At 39.8% G+C, this 20,186-nt stretch overlaps 1 protein-coding gene across 1 annotated transcript in view; it reads left to right on the top strand.

Moving 5' to 3' along the window:
* The window catches only part of FBXO36 (F-box protein 36), a 31,608-nt gene extending 14,721 nt beyond the window's left edge, over positions 1–16,887 (top strand). The window contains exons 2-4 of the mRNA XM_081956357.1: positions 8,715–8,823; positions 12,315–12,487; positions 14,935–16,887. Coding sequence (XP_081812483.1) covers positions 8,715–8,823; positions 12,315–12,487; positions 14,935–15,123 — 471 coding nt within the window. The 3' untranslated portion in view covers positions 15,124–16,887. The remainder of the gene's footprint in view (positions 1–8,714; positions 8,824–12,314; positions 12,488–14,934) is intronic.
* The last annotated feature ends 3,299 nt before the right edge of the window (positions 16,888–20,186 follow it).

Here is a 20,186-nt window from a genome sequence, read left to right as displayed (position 1 = left end):
TGTGAGAATGTGTATGTGTGTATTTGTGTGTGTGTGTCAGTGGTGGGTTCCGAATCCAACTGTACCGGTTGGAACGGGCCCGGCGATGTCCAGATGGACGGGTTCACTGCGCACGCACACATGCGCAGCATGCACATGCATCTTAGTGCCTCCCCGAGCCTCCACAATGCTCCAGATGCTCAGCGGAGTGCAGGCACTGTGTGTGGAAGTGCCAAAGACTTAAAAGATCAGTAAGGAACTCGGGCGGGCGGGTGAGCCCTCCCGAGCACCGTACTGGAATGGACTGCCTGCAATCCACCACTGGAGATTAACCTGGTTCCTTCAAAATTAATTTCATGTCCTGTAGCTTTAAGGTGCTGGAAAAGGGAGGAAGTTTTTTCTTTTTTTCTTACTGTGTTCTTGTGTTCTGCGATGCGTGCATTTATTCTCCTGTTCAAATTATCCTATGTATGTTGCAGGGTTGATTTTGCATGGTATTACATAGACCCCTTGGTTTTCTAGCTGGATTTTGTCTTTGGGGTTTCTTAAGATGTTGGCTATTTTTTTTGGTCAGTGTTGAAGGCTGTCTTGCTATTGTGTTTGTGGAGAATTTTGCTGATTTTATCTGTGGTGCCTTTGATGTAAGGGAGGAGGGCAATGCCATTGTCCTAATCTGTATCTTAGTTTTTGGGGGGAGTCTCCCTTTGGATTAGGTTGGTAATTGTTTTTCTTTGGAATCTGTTGGAGATTAAGACGTTTGTGAGAGTGTGTAATTCAGTTTTCAGATGGTCTTTGTCGGCTAGGCGTTTGGTTCTGGAGATGAGGGCCTTGGCTACAGAGTTGATCTTTGCAAGGTGGTATGGGATTGTGTGTTTAAGTAGTGGTTGGTGGTTTTTTTTTTTTCGGTAGATGGTGTGTCCTAGGGAGCCATTGGGTTTTTTGTAGATTAGGACATCCAGAAAGGGAAGTTGGTTGCTTGCTTCTATTTCCATAGTGAATTGTATTTTGGGATGTAGGCTGTTGAGATGTGTGAGGAAGTTGTCCAGTTTTTCTTTCCCGTGTGGCCAAATCACGAAAGAATCATCAACATATATAAGCCAGACTTTGGGTGTTCAGATCAATCTCCAAAACTGAACACTTCAACAAGAGAATAATTATGGAAGCTATCGAAATAGAGAAACACCCCCACAACATGAATAAACGTGATGATACCTCCCGCCTACCAGACATCTGGAAACCAGCCCTGGTAAACAAATAAGCCCCACCCACCACCCAGGCCATTACAACACAAAACAACAACGGACCCACAGCCATCAATCAGCACCAATCTACCAATCATGATACAGCCACACATCCAATCAATCCACTTACTGAAACAACGCCAGCACTCCACACACCCCCACCAAGATTTATAGAAAGAAGGCAGCTCCGGGCCATGCTAGATCTCACTCGCCATCTTCAGGCTGGGTTTTGGGCTTAAAGTGTAATCGGAACTGTCATCTTTCTATAAATCTTGGTGGGGGTGTGTGGAGTGCTGGCTTTGTTTCATTAAGTGGAATGATTGATGGTGTGATTCCAGCGAAGCCCAAAAGCCAGCCTGAAGCCCAAAACCCAGCCTGAAGATGGCAAGTGAGACCTCGCTGAAATGTTGCCAAGACAATCTCAATCTTACACGGGAAAAGACCCAAAAATCTACGAAAACATATGTATGTATGTATGTATGTATGTATGTATGTATGTATGTGTATATGTATGTGTATATGTGTGTGTGTGTGTGTGTGTGTGTGTGTGTGTGTGTGTGTATGTATGTATGTATATATATAATTTTTTGCTGATAAATAAAGCTCCTAGGGTGGAGCTACAGGACAAAGGGAAGCAGTATGCTCCCTCCAATATCTGGGCATACCAGATGCCTTGACAAAACATATGTATGTATGTATACACACACACACACACATATACATACATACATACATACACACACACACACACACATATATATATATATACACTTTCTTATATGCTGTATATGTGTGTGTATCAACAGAATAACGTAAATTCAATTCAAACTTAAATAGATTCATTACAATGCCATCTTCTTGCCAATATACATGCATAGTGCAAGTTTCTTGTATCTGACATTTGTATCTGTATCTGAGTTTGGTTAAGATTAGCTGGTTGGTTATTTGGCATTATAAGGTGCAATTATAGTTACAGTGAAAAGTTTGTATAATATTCTATGTTGTACATGTGCATATAATCTGATTCTCAACCCACACAATTTTAAGTGTTTACATTCTTGGTAATACTATACCAAGTATTAGTATTTCTATTATCTGTGACTTAAAAGTAATATATTTTTAAAGGTCAATAAATGGATAAAAAGAAATAGAATATCTTTCTAACATATTTATGATACATTTAATCATAATATAACTAAACGTTTGGTTGTAAATATATGTAAATATATCATTTTAATCCCTAGCGTTGCGTAATGGAGTGAGCTCCCATTACTTTTCCCAGATTCTGCCAACCTAGCAGTTCGAAAGCACATAAAAATGCAAGTAGAATAATAGGAACCACCTTTGGTGGGAAGGTAACAATGTTCCGTGCGCCTTTGCTGTTTAGTCATGACCACGGAGACAGTGCTGGTTCTTCGGCTTTGAAACGGAGATGAGCACTGCCCGCTAGAGTTGGGAACAACTAACACATATGTTTTACCTTACCTTTACCTTATGGTTGTAATACTACACATCAATAAGGCCTTTTTTATTTGAATGCATCCTGTCAATAAACTGAATTTGCATCCTGTCAATAAACTAAATTTAAAAGCAGAATCACATCTGGTATTTTTTCTTCCCTCTGCTTCTTAAGGGCTTATTTACTTATTTACTAGGAACTCATGATTGGTTCTTTATATAATGTTTGGCTATTAATTAAAATATTGATGTAGCCAAATAGCATTATGAAACAGAAATCCTAATTTGACAATAAACTCTATTGAAAGAAGAAGGTAAAACTGTATTACAGCATAAAATGCAAAGGCATATTACATCTGTGCAGCATTCCACAGACCAATGAGATTAGCAGAACTATGTATGATAGCACATGACCCACACATTATTTTGAACCTATTTCTATGGCACATCTTTTCTGTCCGTCTTTAAGAAATACCTTTATTTCTGAAGTGTATCAGTATAATTATTTTATCTTGTGTTCTATAATAAAGTACCTTCTCTATCCATCCAGTAGCTAAGAAAGATAAAATCTTTAGCAAGGAAGTATTATTAGTATTCTTTCACATTATTTCTTATATGATGCTTTTCAAAATACAAGTAGTTTCTATGCAATTGATTCTTTGTAGAGTGTTTTTAAGCTCAAATTTTCCACTGGAAGAGAGGGAGTGGTCACGTCTGGGTATTCTCAAAGCCTGATTGGTCCAAAGACTGAGAGTAAACTTCTTAAATACTCCTGCCTTCCTTTCCTGCCCAATTTCCTCTCGGTCTCTTGGTCCAGGCACTGTTGAGAATTGAGTTAGGTAGGAAATAATTTGAAATTACTTGTTTTTTATTCAATCTTGTTTTCGAATTTGGCTAATTGAGCATTTTAAATTATACAAAATTCTAAATTTGCAGCTGTGGCCCAAGGGACAGTTCTTCTGTCTCGGGGCGGTTGGGGAGGGCCCTGTGGGGCGTCCATCCTCCCATCCGTGGGCGCGGAGCCTTAGCCCGATCCCTGGGACCGCGGGGGTGCCAGCTCTCAGGCAGCTGCAATCAGCAATCGCTCCTGGAGGCTAGAAAAGGTAGCGTCGGCACCACGAGGTGCACACGAGCTGCCGGAGAAGCCGTCGCTTGATTCAGGCGGCAGCTGCTCGCTTCGTAATAAAGTTTTTTGAGCGTGAGTGAGTGGAGCAAAGGGGGAAGTGCGCACAGCCCTGCCGCGAGCCCCCCAGCGCCGGCCAGGCTGTTTCTGCTGCCGCAAGAGGCCAGGAGAGCCGAGACGCACAATTTCAGCCTCCTTTTGCCTCGCGCGGGTCCCGGTGGCCTTTTTGGATAGCGCCACGTGCACGCGGCCTTGATCGGCCTGCAGGGCCACTTGGGAGGCCTAGGCCGAGGCATGCAACCCAGGCCCAGGTTCTGGAAGGGCCTACAGTGGCCTATCTTCTTCTGCCTCCACACATCGGGACACATGAGTGGGGCTATGGAGGAGGGCTCAGAAATTCCCCAGGCCCAGGCTAAGGGCCCGGTGAGGGGGGAAGAAGTCCGGGGGCAGGGGTCTCAACCCGGGGATCCCCCAGTAAAGCCAGTGGCAGCTCAGCATCCCTCTAGAACCTCCACCAGGGAGGAGGCCAGGAGGCATAGGGCCCTGGAAAAGACATTTGCGAGAGCCGAGAGGCAGGCCAGGTCTGCAGGGCCTGATGCTGCCAGCAGGTCACGATCTCCTATCAGGCCACCTTCTGAGCAATCCTCGCCTCGGGGATTCAGCCCTTCCTCCCCTTCTGTTTCTCCTGCCAGGTCCGCAGGTATTCCAGGCGGAGGGTGTCTCCCTCCCCCTCTCCTTCGGTCTCTCCAGGTTTGGCAAGGGGGGATCGGGCAGACCCTTTGGAAGGGACATCCAGGGTACATTATACCTCACACAGGTTGACACCCCAGGATTCTGGCAATGCTTATAGGGACAGGGAGGATTTGGAACATCTCCCTGAGGACAATAAAAGACTTATTTCTGCAGCCATTTCTAGGGGCATTGCCCAACGAGACAGGAGCTCACACTCAGCTAGATCTCAAGGGGGAGCGGGTTGTCATCAGTATAGGGCATCATCTCCTTCCATGGTTAGCAAGACTTCTGCCATGGGGGAAGAGAATCTCCAGGATATGGGGTTCTCGGAAGACGAGGATGCAACCCAGCCGGATCCTCCTTCTTCCTCGGGTCTTTTTCCTCCGGCCATGTTCAAGGTTCTCCTGAACAAGGCGGGGAAGACCACCAAGGTGAGGACAGGGGATCCCACGGTTCCCCCACCTAGGGATCCAGATATGGCCATGTTTTCAAACACGGCCACAAACGACGAGATTCCAGCCCCTCCCTTGTTCATGGAGGTCCTGACCAACCAGAGTCCCGCCCCTCTAATTTTTCTAACCCTGGGAGTAATGACCTCCGCTTCTACAATGTAGAGCAGACTTTTGCTCAGGCCATTCAACTGCCCTCCATTGACACCCCGGTGGCTACTCTAGTCTTATCTTCCCCAGTGGTGTCCGGGGATGCGGCGGATAAGTTGAAGCCCAAAGATAAGCGGGCAGAACTGACTTTGCAGAAGAATTTTAATGCCACGGCTTGGGCCATAAAGTCTGCAGCCGTGGCCTCGTATTTCAACTTTTCCAAGAGCCAGCTTTTCCCCACCACACGCATTCTTCACCTGAGGACCATCATAAACTCCGTGGCAGGGGTGGTCCGTCTGTCCCAGGACCGATGGAACAGTCTTCAATAGCTGGCAGGAAAGGTCCGCAGAGATCGGTTTGTTTCTGTCCTCACGTTTTCATAGTTATTGGGCAAGATGGTGTCTTGCATAGGGATAGTTCCATGGGCCAGGCTTCACCTCCGGCCTTTTCAGTGGGAGCTCATTCCATTCCAGAGGGGACGGATAAGCAACTCTCTTCGAACTCTACGCCTTCCGGCGGGGGTCCAAGCGTCCCTCAGGTGGTGGACCTCACCGGCCATTCAGCAGGGCTGCTCCTTCTGGGAGCCGGCCAGGGTGACCGTCACCACAGATGTGAGCTTGTTCTGTTGGGGGGCCCTGGTGGGCTCTTGCTTGGCTCAGGGCAGATGGACAAATTTAGATCTCCGGCACAATATCAATTGGTTGGAGCTGAAGGCTGCCCGCCTTGCTCTCCAGCACTTCCGGACCTCGGTGGAGGGTCGGCATGTGCTTCTCCTGACTGACAATGTGGCCACCAAGGCCCACATCAATCGTCAGGGGGGGGACTCACTCTTGAGCCCTCTGGCTAGAGGCTCTGAGACTGGGTGCCTGGGCGAAGAGGCACCTGTTGTCCTTGGTGTCAGAACACATCTCCGGCCTCTCCAACCACCAGGCGGATTGGCTGAGTCGGGCGACCCTGGACAATGGTGAATGGCAACTCCATCCGACCATTTTCCGGAGGATCTGTGAGAGGTTCGGCACCCCCCTGGTAGACCTTTTTGCTTCTCCGACAAATGCGCAACTGCCCCAATTCTTCACACGTTTTCAGTCATGGACGGTGGAGGGCACAGATGCCCTCAGGAGCGGGTAGCCGGCGGGCCTGCTCTACGCCTTTCCTCCAATTCCTCTCATCCCGGGGGCATTCAGGAAGGTGGTAGTGGAGAAGGCACTAGTCATAGTGGTGGCCCCTTTTTGGCCCAGGAGGCCTTGGTTCGCAGATCTTGTTCAGCTGTCGGTAGCCCCCCCATGGAGGATTCCGCGGGAGGAAGTGGTCTTGCGCCAGGGGGTCCTGGTTCACCCGGAACCCCAGTGGCTTCATCTGACCGCCTGGCTTTTGAATGGAGACTACTGAGGGCGGCCAATTTGTCCTCTGGAGTCATCCATACCATCGAAGCTTCCAGGCGGCCTTCGACGAACCGGGTCTACAACTCGACCTGGGATGCGTTCATAAGGTGGTGCGCCCCACGTCAGATTTCACCAGCTAGGACCACTATTCCCATCGTCTTGGACTTTTTGCAGAAAGGACTAGACAATGGTCTTCACATAACACATTGCGTCGTCAGGTGGCAGCTGTGTCTTCAGTACGGGGGGTGTAGGGTCTTCTTCCCTTTCTCAAGTTGCCCTGTTCAAGCGGTTTCTTAAGGGGGCGGCTAATCTCCGGCCTCCCCCTATCCATAGGTTCCCTACATGGGATCTGCCCCTGGTCCTCAGGGCCTTGACGGGGGCCCCGTTCGAGCCTCTCCGGTCAGTTCATCTGAGATTCTTGTCCCTTAAGGTGGTCTTTCTAGTGGCAATTACCTCGGCCCGGCATATCTCGGAGCTGGGCACTCTGTCATCCAAGGATGATCTTTGCCATTTTCACCAGGATAGGGTGGTTCTTTGACTCGACCCTACCTTCCTCCCAAAGGTGAACACTCCTTTTCACAAGGCACAGGAAGTTGTCCTGCCCAACTTTTGTCCGGGGCCATCTAATGATAGAGAGAGGCTCTGGCACCGTTTTGATGTTCGTCGGGCTTTGCGTATTTATCTCCGACGGACAGCGGAGATTCGTCGATCGGAGGCCTTGTTTGTCTCCTTCCAACCTAGGACTTTGGGGGCTAGGGTGTCCTCAGCTACCATTGGCCGTTGGCTGCGGCAGGCCATCGGGGAGGCCTATGGGGCAGCAGGGTGCCCCGTTCTGTCAGGAATAACGGCCCATTCTACTAGGAGTGCCGCAACCACGGCGGCATGGGCCACTAGGGCTCCTTTTGAAGACATTTGCCGGGCCGCCACTTGGGCGTCTCCAACCCCCTTCATCAGTCATTATCGTCTGGATTCGTTCACTTCGGCGGATGCTTCTTTTGGTCAGAGGGTCCTACAGAGGGTGGTAGCGGATACTCCCCTTGGGCCATAGCTTGTGGTTGCATTTTTGTTCCCTCCCTTGGGACTGGGCTTTGGTATGTCCCACACGTGACCACTCCCTCTTCCACTGGAAAAAGAACATTGGTCTTACCTGAACGTGTCTTTTCTGGGGAAGAGAGGGAGTGGTCACAATCCGCCCTGTTTTGGGGTTATTGGGGCCAAGGGGAGGCCGTGTGGTTCCCGGGGCTTTGTGTTGTGTTGTTGTTTTGTTCCAGTTCTGTTGTTCGCCTTCGAGGAAACTGGGCAGGAAAGGAAGGCAGGAGTATTTAAGAAGTTTATTCTCAATCTTTGGACCAATCAGGCTTTGAGAATACCCACATGTGACCACTCCCTCTCTTCCCCAGAAAAGACACGTTCAGGTAAGACCAATGTTCTTTTCCTAAACAGCACATGAAAAGCTACTTTTAATATTGAACTTCCCCAAAATATTTTATCATTATTTAAGTCCGTTGGTAAAATTAAAGTTGGACAATCCCAGGTCCACATGTATCCAATAGTTGTGGAATCTGGGCCTCTCAGGTATTCATCCTGACATTATATGAAGGGTTCTCTTTTTTGATGCAAGCACCTCCGTGGCTAAATTAATCCTATATTTGTATGACTGGGTCACAAATAACCCTATCATATTTTGGCTCAATGGAAATCCGTGGTTATTTTGTAGTTTACTGTATTGTGTGAATCTGCAAAATTGGAATGAGTAAATCATTAATAAATGAACCATTGGTGTGATGTGCAAACATAGTTATTTCTGCAATAATATCTAAGATTACTAGTACATTTATGTGCTTTCCCAGAAGGAAGCCAATTGGGGACTTTACATTCCAATATATTTATTAATGTCCACCCTGAATTATTTTACATAAATATTAATATTCTAAATGTCCTATTTAATGTGCAGGCTCTGCTTTTTGCATGGACTTGCCTTGTTTTTGTAGTGAAGCTTATCAATACATGATACAATGTAGCAGGAAATGTTCAGTAAGGTTGCCATTCAGCCTGATGCTGATTAGGACTGAAAGAAGTAGCTGGCCCCAAGTCATCTTCGCCTAATCTGAGCCTCCCCATTCCCAGTCCATCTCTTTAATCACTAAAGCAGCTATGTAAATAATTTATCTAAATACTTGTCACTATTCTCCATTCATAGGTGATTTTCAGGTGGTGGAAAATTTCTCTTCGGAGTGAATTCCGTGAAGCAAGGCCTGGAGAACTCAAAGAATCTCATGAAGATTTCTTGGATGATCCCTCCCTCCAAAGTAGAATACTATGAATTTAGTCATAGCTCAATGAGTGTACTAGTCTGAAGAAAATGCATATTTGAAGAAATGTGATAACTCCCATCTTTAATAATTATATATAAACTAGGCTTTCCAGTAATAGAACACAATTTTATTTCTATGACAAATGTGAATTTGTCATAAATTTGTAGTGTACTACAGTATATAGGGCTTTAAATTTGATTCTAAAAAGTTGCTTTAGTATGTGCTGTGTGTAAACAATTATCTGCAATTTTTTCCAAGAATTGCAATCCCAAGAAAAATCTCATCTTTTTGAATTGCAATCTTCATATCCCCATACTCCAAAACCATTTTTGGGATGAAAGCTGAAGTGCTGCATATTCATCCTAATTTATCTTGCTTCAAAATATGAATCTGTATTCCCTAAAATACTCTTGAAATGTGTAACATCTCATTTACTTACAGTTGATAAAAATCTGCATAAATTTAGATGAATCAATGGAGTTGTTTTGGAAAATTAGATCTATTATTCAGGAAGCTTGGTGAATTTTTCCCAGTCATGAACTAAATTACAGAAAAAAATACTTTTTGTTTGTTTGTTTGTTTATTACTGTAGCAGTCAGTCACAGCAAGTGAATTGGCTTAAACTCTAACTACAACCCTGGACATTACTGTATACAGTAAGCAAGCCACAAAATAACAAGTGCATAAATAATTACAATCTAATAATATAAATTCATGCAATATTATTAGTGTATATTTCATCCCTATTCCCTCAAAAAGTTACATTCACAAAGAAGAAAAATAAAATATACATTTCAAATCACATTATATACAGAAACTTAGACTTCAGTATTCTGTTTTAAACAACATATGAGAAATATATAAACGATGTTAGTTATTTTCTTGATTTTGGATAAAGTTAAATCTCTTTTGGTCCTACCTCAGTCACATTCCAATTTTCATATCAATATGTATTTCATAATAAAAAGAGATTTGTTATTTTACCCAATGAGTTACTGTATATAGTGAAAAGTTGATTATGATAGACAAAAATCAACTTTTAAAGCTTAGGCAACAATATTGGTAATTCTGCAGACCTTATATTTAGACAAAGATATGGTGACAGAATTCAGTGAAGAGCCTCAAGGTCTTTATTTTTTTTCCAAGAAGGCAGACACTACGTAACTACAATTGGGTTAAAGTAAAAGAAGATGGAGAGATATTCTGAAGGGCTAATTTCCAAAAAGATGCTAATAGGCAAATACTACATTAGTCATTTTTAAGCAATCCGTGCTTAGTTTCATTGTAAGTCAGGAGGCATTCACAGACATGCTGTCATTAAAAAAAAATAATCTCAAGAAAAGATAAAGCAAAATTAAATTTGTCAAATCATTGTATGCCAGTCATTAGTTTTCCCTGAAAAACATTGTGTAAGGTATTGCTTATAGCAAAATGGTTGTGGAATAAACATTTTAAATAGTGGAGAACTGATAATAGTTTTTAAATGTTTGTAATGATAAATGAACATCAACCATGAAAAATAATCAAATGTAATACAAATAATGAAGTTTTCCAATTAATTGGAAAGCACTGCCATGCTATTTAAAATAATGTTGTACTAGATATGATTTTGTGGAGATGCATCATTGTATACACATCAGAACTTCTATAATATCTCTGCGCGTGCATGTGTGCAGGCACGTGTTTGAAATTTGAATTCATTCAGTATTGTCAATAAGAAATATTTAAATAACAGTTCCATCCACACAGGAATGAAGCTATTTTAGTAGAAGTGCTTTGTTGGTAAGATTCCATTAGCAGAAAGACAATATCTGAATCCAGTGACGTGTGGTGAGGTTTATGGCTGGTGAGGCTGGTGACGTCATTAGGAAGGCAGGAAATGGGACTACGTGTGCAGGAGGCTGAGGCAGCCGCAGCCTCCTCCACATGTGGTCCCATTCCCCGCCTTCCTGAGTCAACATGAAGGCGGGGAATGGGACCACATGTGCCTTTTCCCTTTTCTCTTTTCTTTTCATGATGAGAGCGGTGAGGCTCTGCCTCCCCTGACCGCACGTCCCTGTCTGAATCCATCTCTATGTTGTATCTTATTATAGTTTATGAAATGGAATTAATCTCTTAGTTTTCTACAAAATGTGTAAATACACTATCAGTTACTTTTGCATAATCATCTTGGAAAGTGTAATAATATAAACAAATGGAGGGTCATACATCATAAAAAGGCCAATTTGGTGTAGTAGCTAAAGCACCAGACTAGAAACCAGAAGACTCTGAGTTCTAGTCCCTGCCCTGAAAGCCAATGACTTTGGGCCAGTCATTCTCTCTCAGACCAACCTACTTCACAGGATTATTGTTGTGGAGAAAATACTGTAGCAGTAAGGAGGAGTATTAGCTGGGTTTGCTGCATTGAGTTATTTATAAAAACAGATTTAAAAATGTAAAATGAAATTGTAATTGGGGGCTTGTTGGCACTATATATACTGTCTATACTCTATAGATGGAACACACATTTGGATGCTATCCAATATACCTTATGGATCTGAATAGATTCCTAGAGGAAATCATTCAGATTTCGCCATTGAACTGGCAAATAGTTTAGTTATATACTTGATCAGGCTCCGAAACTCAGAGGTGATAAGTATGCTAAATGCAATTCCTATCAAACAACTTCTGCCTGTCTGTCAACCCCAGGAAATTCCTACATTCACCAAGGAGTTATGTAATATTAAAAAATTGAAGAGAAACCAGGAGTATCAGTGGTGCAAAACAAGTAGGGACTAAGACTGAACATAAATACAAACTCAGATTTATATCTCCAGTGCGACTATAAGAGCAGTGAAGAAATAAAATTCTGCATTTATTACCTACTGAAATATCATCTAGCAGCTGTGTTTAATGTGATATGTACCCTTTTGAAAATGGGCAAGCATCAAGACATTACTACAAACCACCAAGATGTTGGCTAAATGGTGTGCTGGGGGTTGCTCAGGTATCCTGTGGCCAGAATTGGATAAGATAGCCTGGGTCATATCTTGCAAAATGATCTAAATTTTGTGAGCATGTAGTCTCCAAAAAAATGGACAGGGTCCCTTACAGGATGAGCTCTGCTACTCGCACATCCTTATTACCTGCATGAGTATGGATAAAATTGCATTTTGAAATAAAAATGGTAAAAACTTTAAGGACAGATGCTTCACTTGTGCAATGCATATTACAATATGTCCTTTTCAAATGCTTTATGCAGCCCTAACTCTTGTTGCATGGTGGGTTTCTTCGTCTTGCTGAGAACTATGGAATTAATCATCCCAGCTCATTTCAGGATGAGGTTGAGGAAGTCTGTTGTAATATTGAATATCTCAAACGAGTTCAACAGCTCAAGTGGGCTTTCAACAATGTTTCCATGTCTAAATTGTAAACAATAAACCTGTTTAATATCTGTTAATTCTATTTAAGTTTCTCTGACTTAATTATATTTTCTAAAATTGCAGTTCAAATAGCCATTGTGTTTGGAGCAAGCACTCTGGAGCATATCTTCAATCTGTGTAGAGGTGATTTTGATTTCCTGGTGCGACTGCCAGATACATTGCTTCTGTACATCATTTCTTACTTGGATCTTGAAGACATTGCAAGGCTTTCCCAAGTATCACACAGACTTGAAACGGTAAAAATGAACTTGAAATGTGTGAGCCTTTAGATCTACTTTTGCATCAGTACCTCATTTCTAAAGATCTATGGTACTTTGATTTCTCTATTAAAGTCTTACAGTAGAATCTCAAATTGCTAAGCTAATTATGGAAGGCTGTCCTCTGTACAATGTGTATAGTATCAATATTTTCTCTTTTTTTGAATAGCTAATATTTATATTAGCAGCATAAGTGACTTAATGTGGGTAGCTATACTATTCAAAATGCATCCAATAAACTGACTTCATGTTTGGTTAGTATTTTGATAAGTCATCAGCAGAACTGCAAGGGTTGTAGTCTAGATTGGGAAGTTGAAAAGCATCCTGGAAGAGGTAATGGTAGAGCCCTTTTATAGGAAGGCACTAGAAGTCAAATGCGATTCAAGGAGACTGTACTTTTTTAATTGGATTGCATAGCTCAATGTTTTCTTCCTGATATTATATATAACCATTTGGTTTAACAAATTGAACTTTGTTACACTGTCATACTATTATTAATAATATATTGTACATCTGCATTTCATCTGGCAAGTTAACCAGGAATGATTTCCATCCCTCGTTATTATAATAAAGAGATTTCCAATTTCTATTGTCTCCAAATTTTAAAATTATTAAAGTGCCAGTAGAGGGAGCTTAAACCAAATACAAAATGAAAAGTAATGGAGTTGCATTTTTAACAGAGTTTAATTTTGATTATAAGTACGGTTTGTTACTTTAAAAAAACATTTAAAAATGTGAATATTGACAAAGGTCAAGAAAAAAGGTTTTACAAAGTAATCCTACATTTATCTATCAAACACCACTGAGTCTTAATAAGGTTTATCCTTGGGTAAACAGATATAGGATTTATATGTTTTCAGATATTTTTAATCATTATTTGATAACATAAGTGATTAGAAATCAGGTATGTACTATCAGAGTATTGCAGTGACATAAAGAGAAATTTGATAAAGAATTTTCTTTTTTAAAACATGTTATCTAAAGTTCATATAAAAAAGGCAAATCAAAGTTATTTAATCTATGATACAAACAACCATAGTTAAACTTGCCATTCTGCTTTTATTTTCTGCATAAAAATATATGCTTATGCTTGATGATCCAATTAAAGTAGAACAATCTACATTCAAGTAAATTGTTGGATGTTTTATATTGTAATTTCTGGAAGCATATCTAGTTTCTCAATCACAGTCGGCCAAACTCCAAATTCATTTGTAAGGAATTTGTGAATGTTATTGAACCTCCATTCTTCATGACCATTGCCCATACTCCATGGGATAGGAATCTAATAATATATTAAAGGTCACAGATTTCTGTTCTTGCCTAATTCCTGTTTTTTCTGTATAAGAGCAGCCCAGGTCAATCAGGAAGAGTTTGGAATTTTTTTTCTTTCAAGGTTGCTGGCACACACTTGCAAATCTGAAATATTTACTACAGTTAAAACAGGTAACAGCAAATAGGAATGTAACTCAAATGCCTAGTAAAATACATTTGCCTGAAAAATGCTGGTACAGTCCAAGAAGCAAGACCTTCATCCAAATATGTTTCATGAGTCACAGAAAGCCAAATGAGGTGGACAGCCAAAGGGTCAAAAGCAAGAGAGTTAGAAAGCTAAATAGTTATCTCCAGCAAAAATCTGCAGCGAAAGAAGCTACCTACATATGTGTGCTAACAGTTGGCTGAAATCACTCATACCCCACCCTTTGTTTAATAAGGAGTCTCATTGAGGAGAATTGCTCTGCTTGCCTCTATAGATGTCTAAACCAGTGGTGGGTTCCTACAGGTTTGGACCAGTTTGGCCGAACCGGTAGTGGTTTGGGGGCTGGGGTGGGTGGCTGGAAGGCCTGCCATGCCCCCAAACTGATTCTCTGGGCAGTGCTGTAGACCATCTTGTTTTTTGCTTCTGCACATGCACAGAGCAATTTTTATTGCACTGCACATGCACGCACCTACGAGCAAACCAGCAGTAGTGACTGCCAGAACTCACCCCTGGTCTAAACCTGAAGCTTGGGAGTTGTGCCTTGACATCAGACTGTTACACTGGAAGAGGAGAACCCTGTGGTTGATCAGCCCCAAATGAATGCTGACTTATTGGGTCCTGAAGTTGACAATCCTGAAGCACAGGCCCAGCTGGAGCAGCAACATCAGATTCAAAATGGATCATTGTAATAAGTAACTGAAATAAAGGATGGTTCCTAAGTAGTATTTGAATTATTTTTAAAATGTAGAGTTGATACTCAAGGTGATACCAGGTACTATAAATTATAGATATGAACATTATTATGCAGTTGTCTCTTTCATTTGTAGAAAACATTTGTAAATACTGGAGCTCAAATAGCCCAATGGAATCAGATCCTAATATTTATGTGCTTTTCATAAAATAAATTTATTTTTAATCTGCTCATACATTTTATTTGTTTTACAAATAGTTATGCAACTCTGACAAACTATGGGAAATGGTTGTGCAAGATTTATTGGGCACCATCACACCAGAAATGAAGTCCCTGGCACAAGAAATTGGGTGGAAGCAGTTCTTCTTCACTAACAAGCTTCAACTGCAATTACAGCTCCGAAGAAGGAGAAATAAGTCAGCTGGTTCTGGAAGTCAGTCTGATTAGATGAGTATTTTTCCTAATTAAACATTTTGAAAAGTATGGATTTATATATATAAATATATATTTTGCAAGCTGAAAACCTTGTTTACCTTTCTAGGGAAAAAATCTGATCACAAGATTTGAATAAAGATAGAGGCTGCCTTAAAATAGGCTATTAGAGCTGCCTGAGAAAATCTTTGTTAGATTATTCCATACATTTTCATTTAATATTTCATTTAAATTGCATTTTGTTCTCCATTTGTTCACATTTCATGTCTTGATGTTTGTTTTTTGCTTTATTCCGACTTTATTTGATTGCCAGGAGGTGGCAGCCACCTTTTATTTTATATCACCATTATCAGCAGTGATTACTAATACGCATGTACTTTATGGAGAAAGCTGTTGTTGTTATTTTCATACAGTACCTGAAATGACACAATGGGTATAGCATTCTAAGAAGATAAAATGAGAACTTCCAGGAAATGGTAAATGTAATCAGCTACTATTATCAAAGAAAGTTAAGAATCCCCCACTTTCCAAATTAATGTCGAATAGTAAGACTGGGATAATGAAAACTCATTAATTCTTGGTTTCATTTGCTATAAAGCTGTTATGTACTTTTCTTTTAATCAAATTACTAATATTTCTGACCCACAATTTCATTGATAGAGCAAACATTTCTTTGTCAGATTTTAGTTCTAAAGTCCTCTGAAGATCTATCCTTAAAAAAAATAGGGGGAGGAGTCTTACATCTTATGCTTATGAAATATTTTTTTCTGATGAGTATTTCTATAAACCTGAGTAGCATTAAATTTACCAAGAAATGTATTTGCCAGGCAGTGGTGTTAACTTCCTGACATATGACAGTCACACTGTGAATTACAAATTTCCAGCATACTGAATCCCTTGTTCTTTCATAAATGTATTAAAATGTGTAATGTTTTTTTTGTAGTGTTAAAATGCTGATTCTTCCTGAGTGGCTCAAAAATAGGAATACTCTGTAATAGTTTTGTTTGATATATTAATTTAAAATGGATAAGAGGACCAGTTCAACAAAAATGTAATTTTATCAGAAGTATCATCAACAAAATCTTTTCGTCTTGAGAATGCTGCTATGTTATTTACCATAGACGGAATGATAAAGCAGTATTGTTCAAAAGGACCCTGATTATTTGCACTATAAAGGGTCTTTTTGTTATCTAATATAATTTTCTAGAAAATATTTGTAAAGATGGGGTCATTACTCTTACAATAGGAAAATTGTTTTTCTACTTTGAACAAATAAAAATACAGCTAAATGATCTGAAACAATGCAAAATGACTATTTTCTACCTTAACAACTTCAAAAAACTTTATATGTAATATTTTCCTATTGATGTAGGTGCTTGGTATTATAATTTTAAAATAGTTATAGTTTCAAGACTTGAATTATTTATACAGAAAAAAATGTGTGTGGGTTTCCTTCAGTATCTTTTTGTTTTCCATTCCATTAATTATATGTGCCAATATTTTAGTTAGCACATTTGCTACTGATATGTCTATCCTTAATAAAATATCCCATTTGGAAGTTTCTAAGTTCTTGACTTTATGTAAGGTAGAAAAATAATTCACCTGTTTATTATAAATATCTATATAAAATCCTCATTCAAAATTAAATAATACTGTCCAATATAGTTTAATGTCCAGTTTAATTATATAAAAACATGCAGAATAACCGAGTTGGAAGGGACATTGGCAGTCTTCTAGTCCAACCTCTTCTGAAGCAGGAGATCCTATAGCATTCCAGAAAAATGGATGTCCAGTCTCTTCTTAAAAGCCTCCAGTGAGGATATTACTTCTGAAGGCAAGCTGTTCCACTGGTTAATTGTTCTCATTGTTAGGAAATTTCTCCTTAGTTATAGATTACTCTTCTCCTTGATTAGTTTCTATAAATTGTTCCTTGTTTTGCCTTCAAGTGCTTTGAAAAATGACCCCCCCTTCTTTGTGACAACCCCTCAAATATTGGAATACTGCTATCATGTCACCCCTAGTCAGTCAGCGTTCGTGAAAATCCCAACTCCAATGAAACTCCGTGTTAATATGGCTTCCAAAGATGACATTGTCCTTCTTTTCACTAGACAAACCCAATTCGTGTAATCGTTCTTCACGTTTTAGCCTTCAGCCCCCTAATAATCCTTGTTGCTCTTTTCTGCACTCTTTCCAGAGTCTCAGCATCTTTTTTATAATATGGTGACCAAAACTGGATGCAGTATTCTAAGTGTGGTCTTACTAAGGCTTTATAAAGCAGTATAACTGATATTTATTTGTCATGGCGGAAGAAAGGACAAGACAATCTCATTATGAAATGCCTATTGGAACTCTAATGGAGAAGTTGGATTCAATTCTTTATTGGGTTTGGATTGTGTTAAACCATGGATTCTTGAATGAATTAATACATGTTTACTATCATTCTAATGCACAAACATTAGATTAAACCTAGTTTATAAATCACACTGATCACAATGCTGCTGGTCTGAACTGAGATGTCAGCAGATATTGTATTTGTAAACAATAAATAGTGTAAGTGGCTGGGAAAAGGCTAATGATAAATAAAAAATAAAAGATATCTAAAGTAAAAATATATTATCCATCCGAATTCCAAATTGCAGAATACCTTTTGGGAAAAATACAAAATATCCTGTACTTTCATCTAAGTTGGAATTGATACTAATAGGCAAATATTTATTTATTAATAACTTAATTTTTGACATTCTCTCTTACATACACTTTTACACACAGAGAGAGAGAATACATTAACAATTTAGGTATTCTTATTCCAAGTGACATCTCTCAAGTAATTACATTATATACCAGTAATAAGGTACAGTACTTAATATGTTTCTTTGGATATTAAAGCCACCTTGGTCTAGTGGTTAAAGCACCAGGATAAAAAGCAAGCGACGTGAATTTGAATCCTGCCTTAGGCCTGAAAGCCAACTAGATGACCTTGGACCTCTTTCTTACGTCACAGAGTTGTGGGGAAAATAGTAGGAGGAAGGTGTGTTGGATATGTTTGTCGTTGCTGCCTTGAGTTATTTTAAAAAATAATAAACGGGTACAAATGAAGAATAAATTAATAGAGGGGGAATCTTTAAGCATTATTCTTCAGGATAGTGTATACACTCTTAAAATGAGCAAGCCCCATTTAATTAAAATAATTGGCAGGTCTTGGTGCTATAAAATGTGGTGAAAAATAGATCTGAGTCCTTGTTCTGAGAAAATATAGTAACGCAAATTATTCAAAGTAAATAGATTTGATCAGTTAATGTTCCTCTCCTCACTCTGTGTCAATGCAGTTGCTTTAGGAAGAATGACATTTTTTCCAGGCATAGATGGTGGTGAGACAGAGGGTGTAGAGTACATACCAATAGTAATCTGGGTTGTAAAACAAAGTATTAGCCTGCTTATTCTATAAACTAAAAGTAGAAGAGATATGAAAGTTACAGTGAGGAGGGGAGGAAAGACATCTGACTTGACTTTGAGTTCATCCATAAGAAAATTATAATTGTCCCAGATTCTTGTGATCAATCTTGACTCTTACTCTATTTCATTCCTTCCAGAAAGGCCTCCTTTATGGCAAAAACTCTGTATTAAAACTTAATAATTCCTCTCAGCTGGAAAAAGTTATCCAGACAAAACTATATAAATAACTAGGTGGCCCACAGCATAGATTGTAAAATCACTGCTTCCAGAGTAAAAACTGGCATCATTTTTAATAACAAAGGGAGAGATTTGGGTGGCTGAAGTGGGTTGGGAGGAAGGCTTGCTTAGTGCCAGCGTTCAGTTAAAAGTTTATCAACTCTATGAGAGGCATAGCTAAAATGGTAAAATTTGGAATAAACTTACAAAAGAAGTTAGGAAGCCCAGGAAACACTAGAAGTGTACAAAATGAAGATGGTGGTCCTGAGATAAGAGAGCCTTCATAAGAGGATTTATTTGCCTACTTTTTCAGGAAATACAATATCTAAAGCAAGCCCATTTTTTTTCTAAGTAAGCACTCAAGTTGTGTTAGCAATAACTTTGAAGTCTGTGGGCAAAACACTCATCTATTTTTTCAGAATAAATTTCCAGGTTAACTAGATAGGTATTTGTCAAAAAGGAAGAGAGTGATTCATAAGTTGTGTGAAGACTGCAGGAAGATTGGCCAAACTGAGTTCCATTACAATATATTGAAACCTGTAACTGGCATATCGTTAAATGTTTATGCATCTCTTTCATATGGTTAGGATATAAAATCTCCAAATACAATTTGATTTTAAAATGTAGGTTTTGTCTATCTATTTTTAAAAGTTCAGAAATAAGTAAAAGAAGGTAACAGAGTTCCAGATCTAAAACTATAAACTACATGAAGAGATATTTCTTTTGTTCATTAAAAGAAAAGTCAAAGTCTCCAGGTGACATAGAAGACTGGTAAACAAAATCCATTTAATTGCTTATTTTACAGTATTTCTAAATCGCCCTCATAGTTTACATTCAAGACAGTGAAAAAGAAAACAGGATAAAACAAATAATAATAAAAAGTAATGATAGCTGTGCATTCCATTTACAATTTGTCATCAATAAATTCATTTAGGCACACCAATTGAGTTCCAGATATAAACATTTTGCTCAGCTCTTAGTTCTAGAAACAATTATAGTTTTACAAAACCATTGGGAGAGTAAATTCTGTGTTTTTTTACTTCACAAAATGTTTTTTTTTGGTCAACATACCAGGCAGGTAAAATAACTTGGATGGAGTCTAACCGATGGAGTGAGTCAGATCTTGAAATCCATAACATAAGTCAAATATAATGCTTTCTTGGTCCCAATTAATGCACATATTATGAATCTGAAGTGAAGCCATTGCCAAGACAATAGAAAAATGCATCAGGTTGTCAAATTAAAATAAATAAGTTCTTGATAATGATAATAGAAATGACTCTGTGCACTCAGAATCTGAGCCAGATCTTAAGAGCTTGTCACTGATATTTCCATCCACATTGGCAATTTATTATGCTGAGAAGGCAAGCATAGTAGTGTGTGATTACAGAGATAAAATTGCCCATAGT

This window comes from Natrix helvetica, assembly GCF_964273705.1.
Source record: "Natrix helvetica genome assembly, chromosome: 5".
NCBI lineage: Eukaryota > Metazoa > Chordata > Lepidosauria > Squamata > Natricidae > Natrix > Natrix helvetica.
Note: the sequence above shows the minus strand (reverse complement) of the source record. Positions and strands in the feature narration are given on the sequence as shown.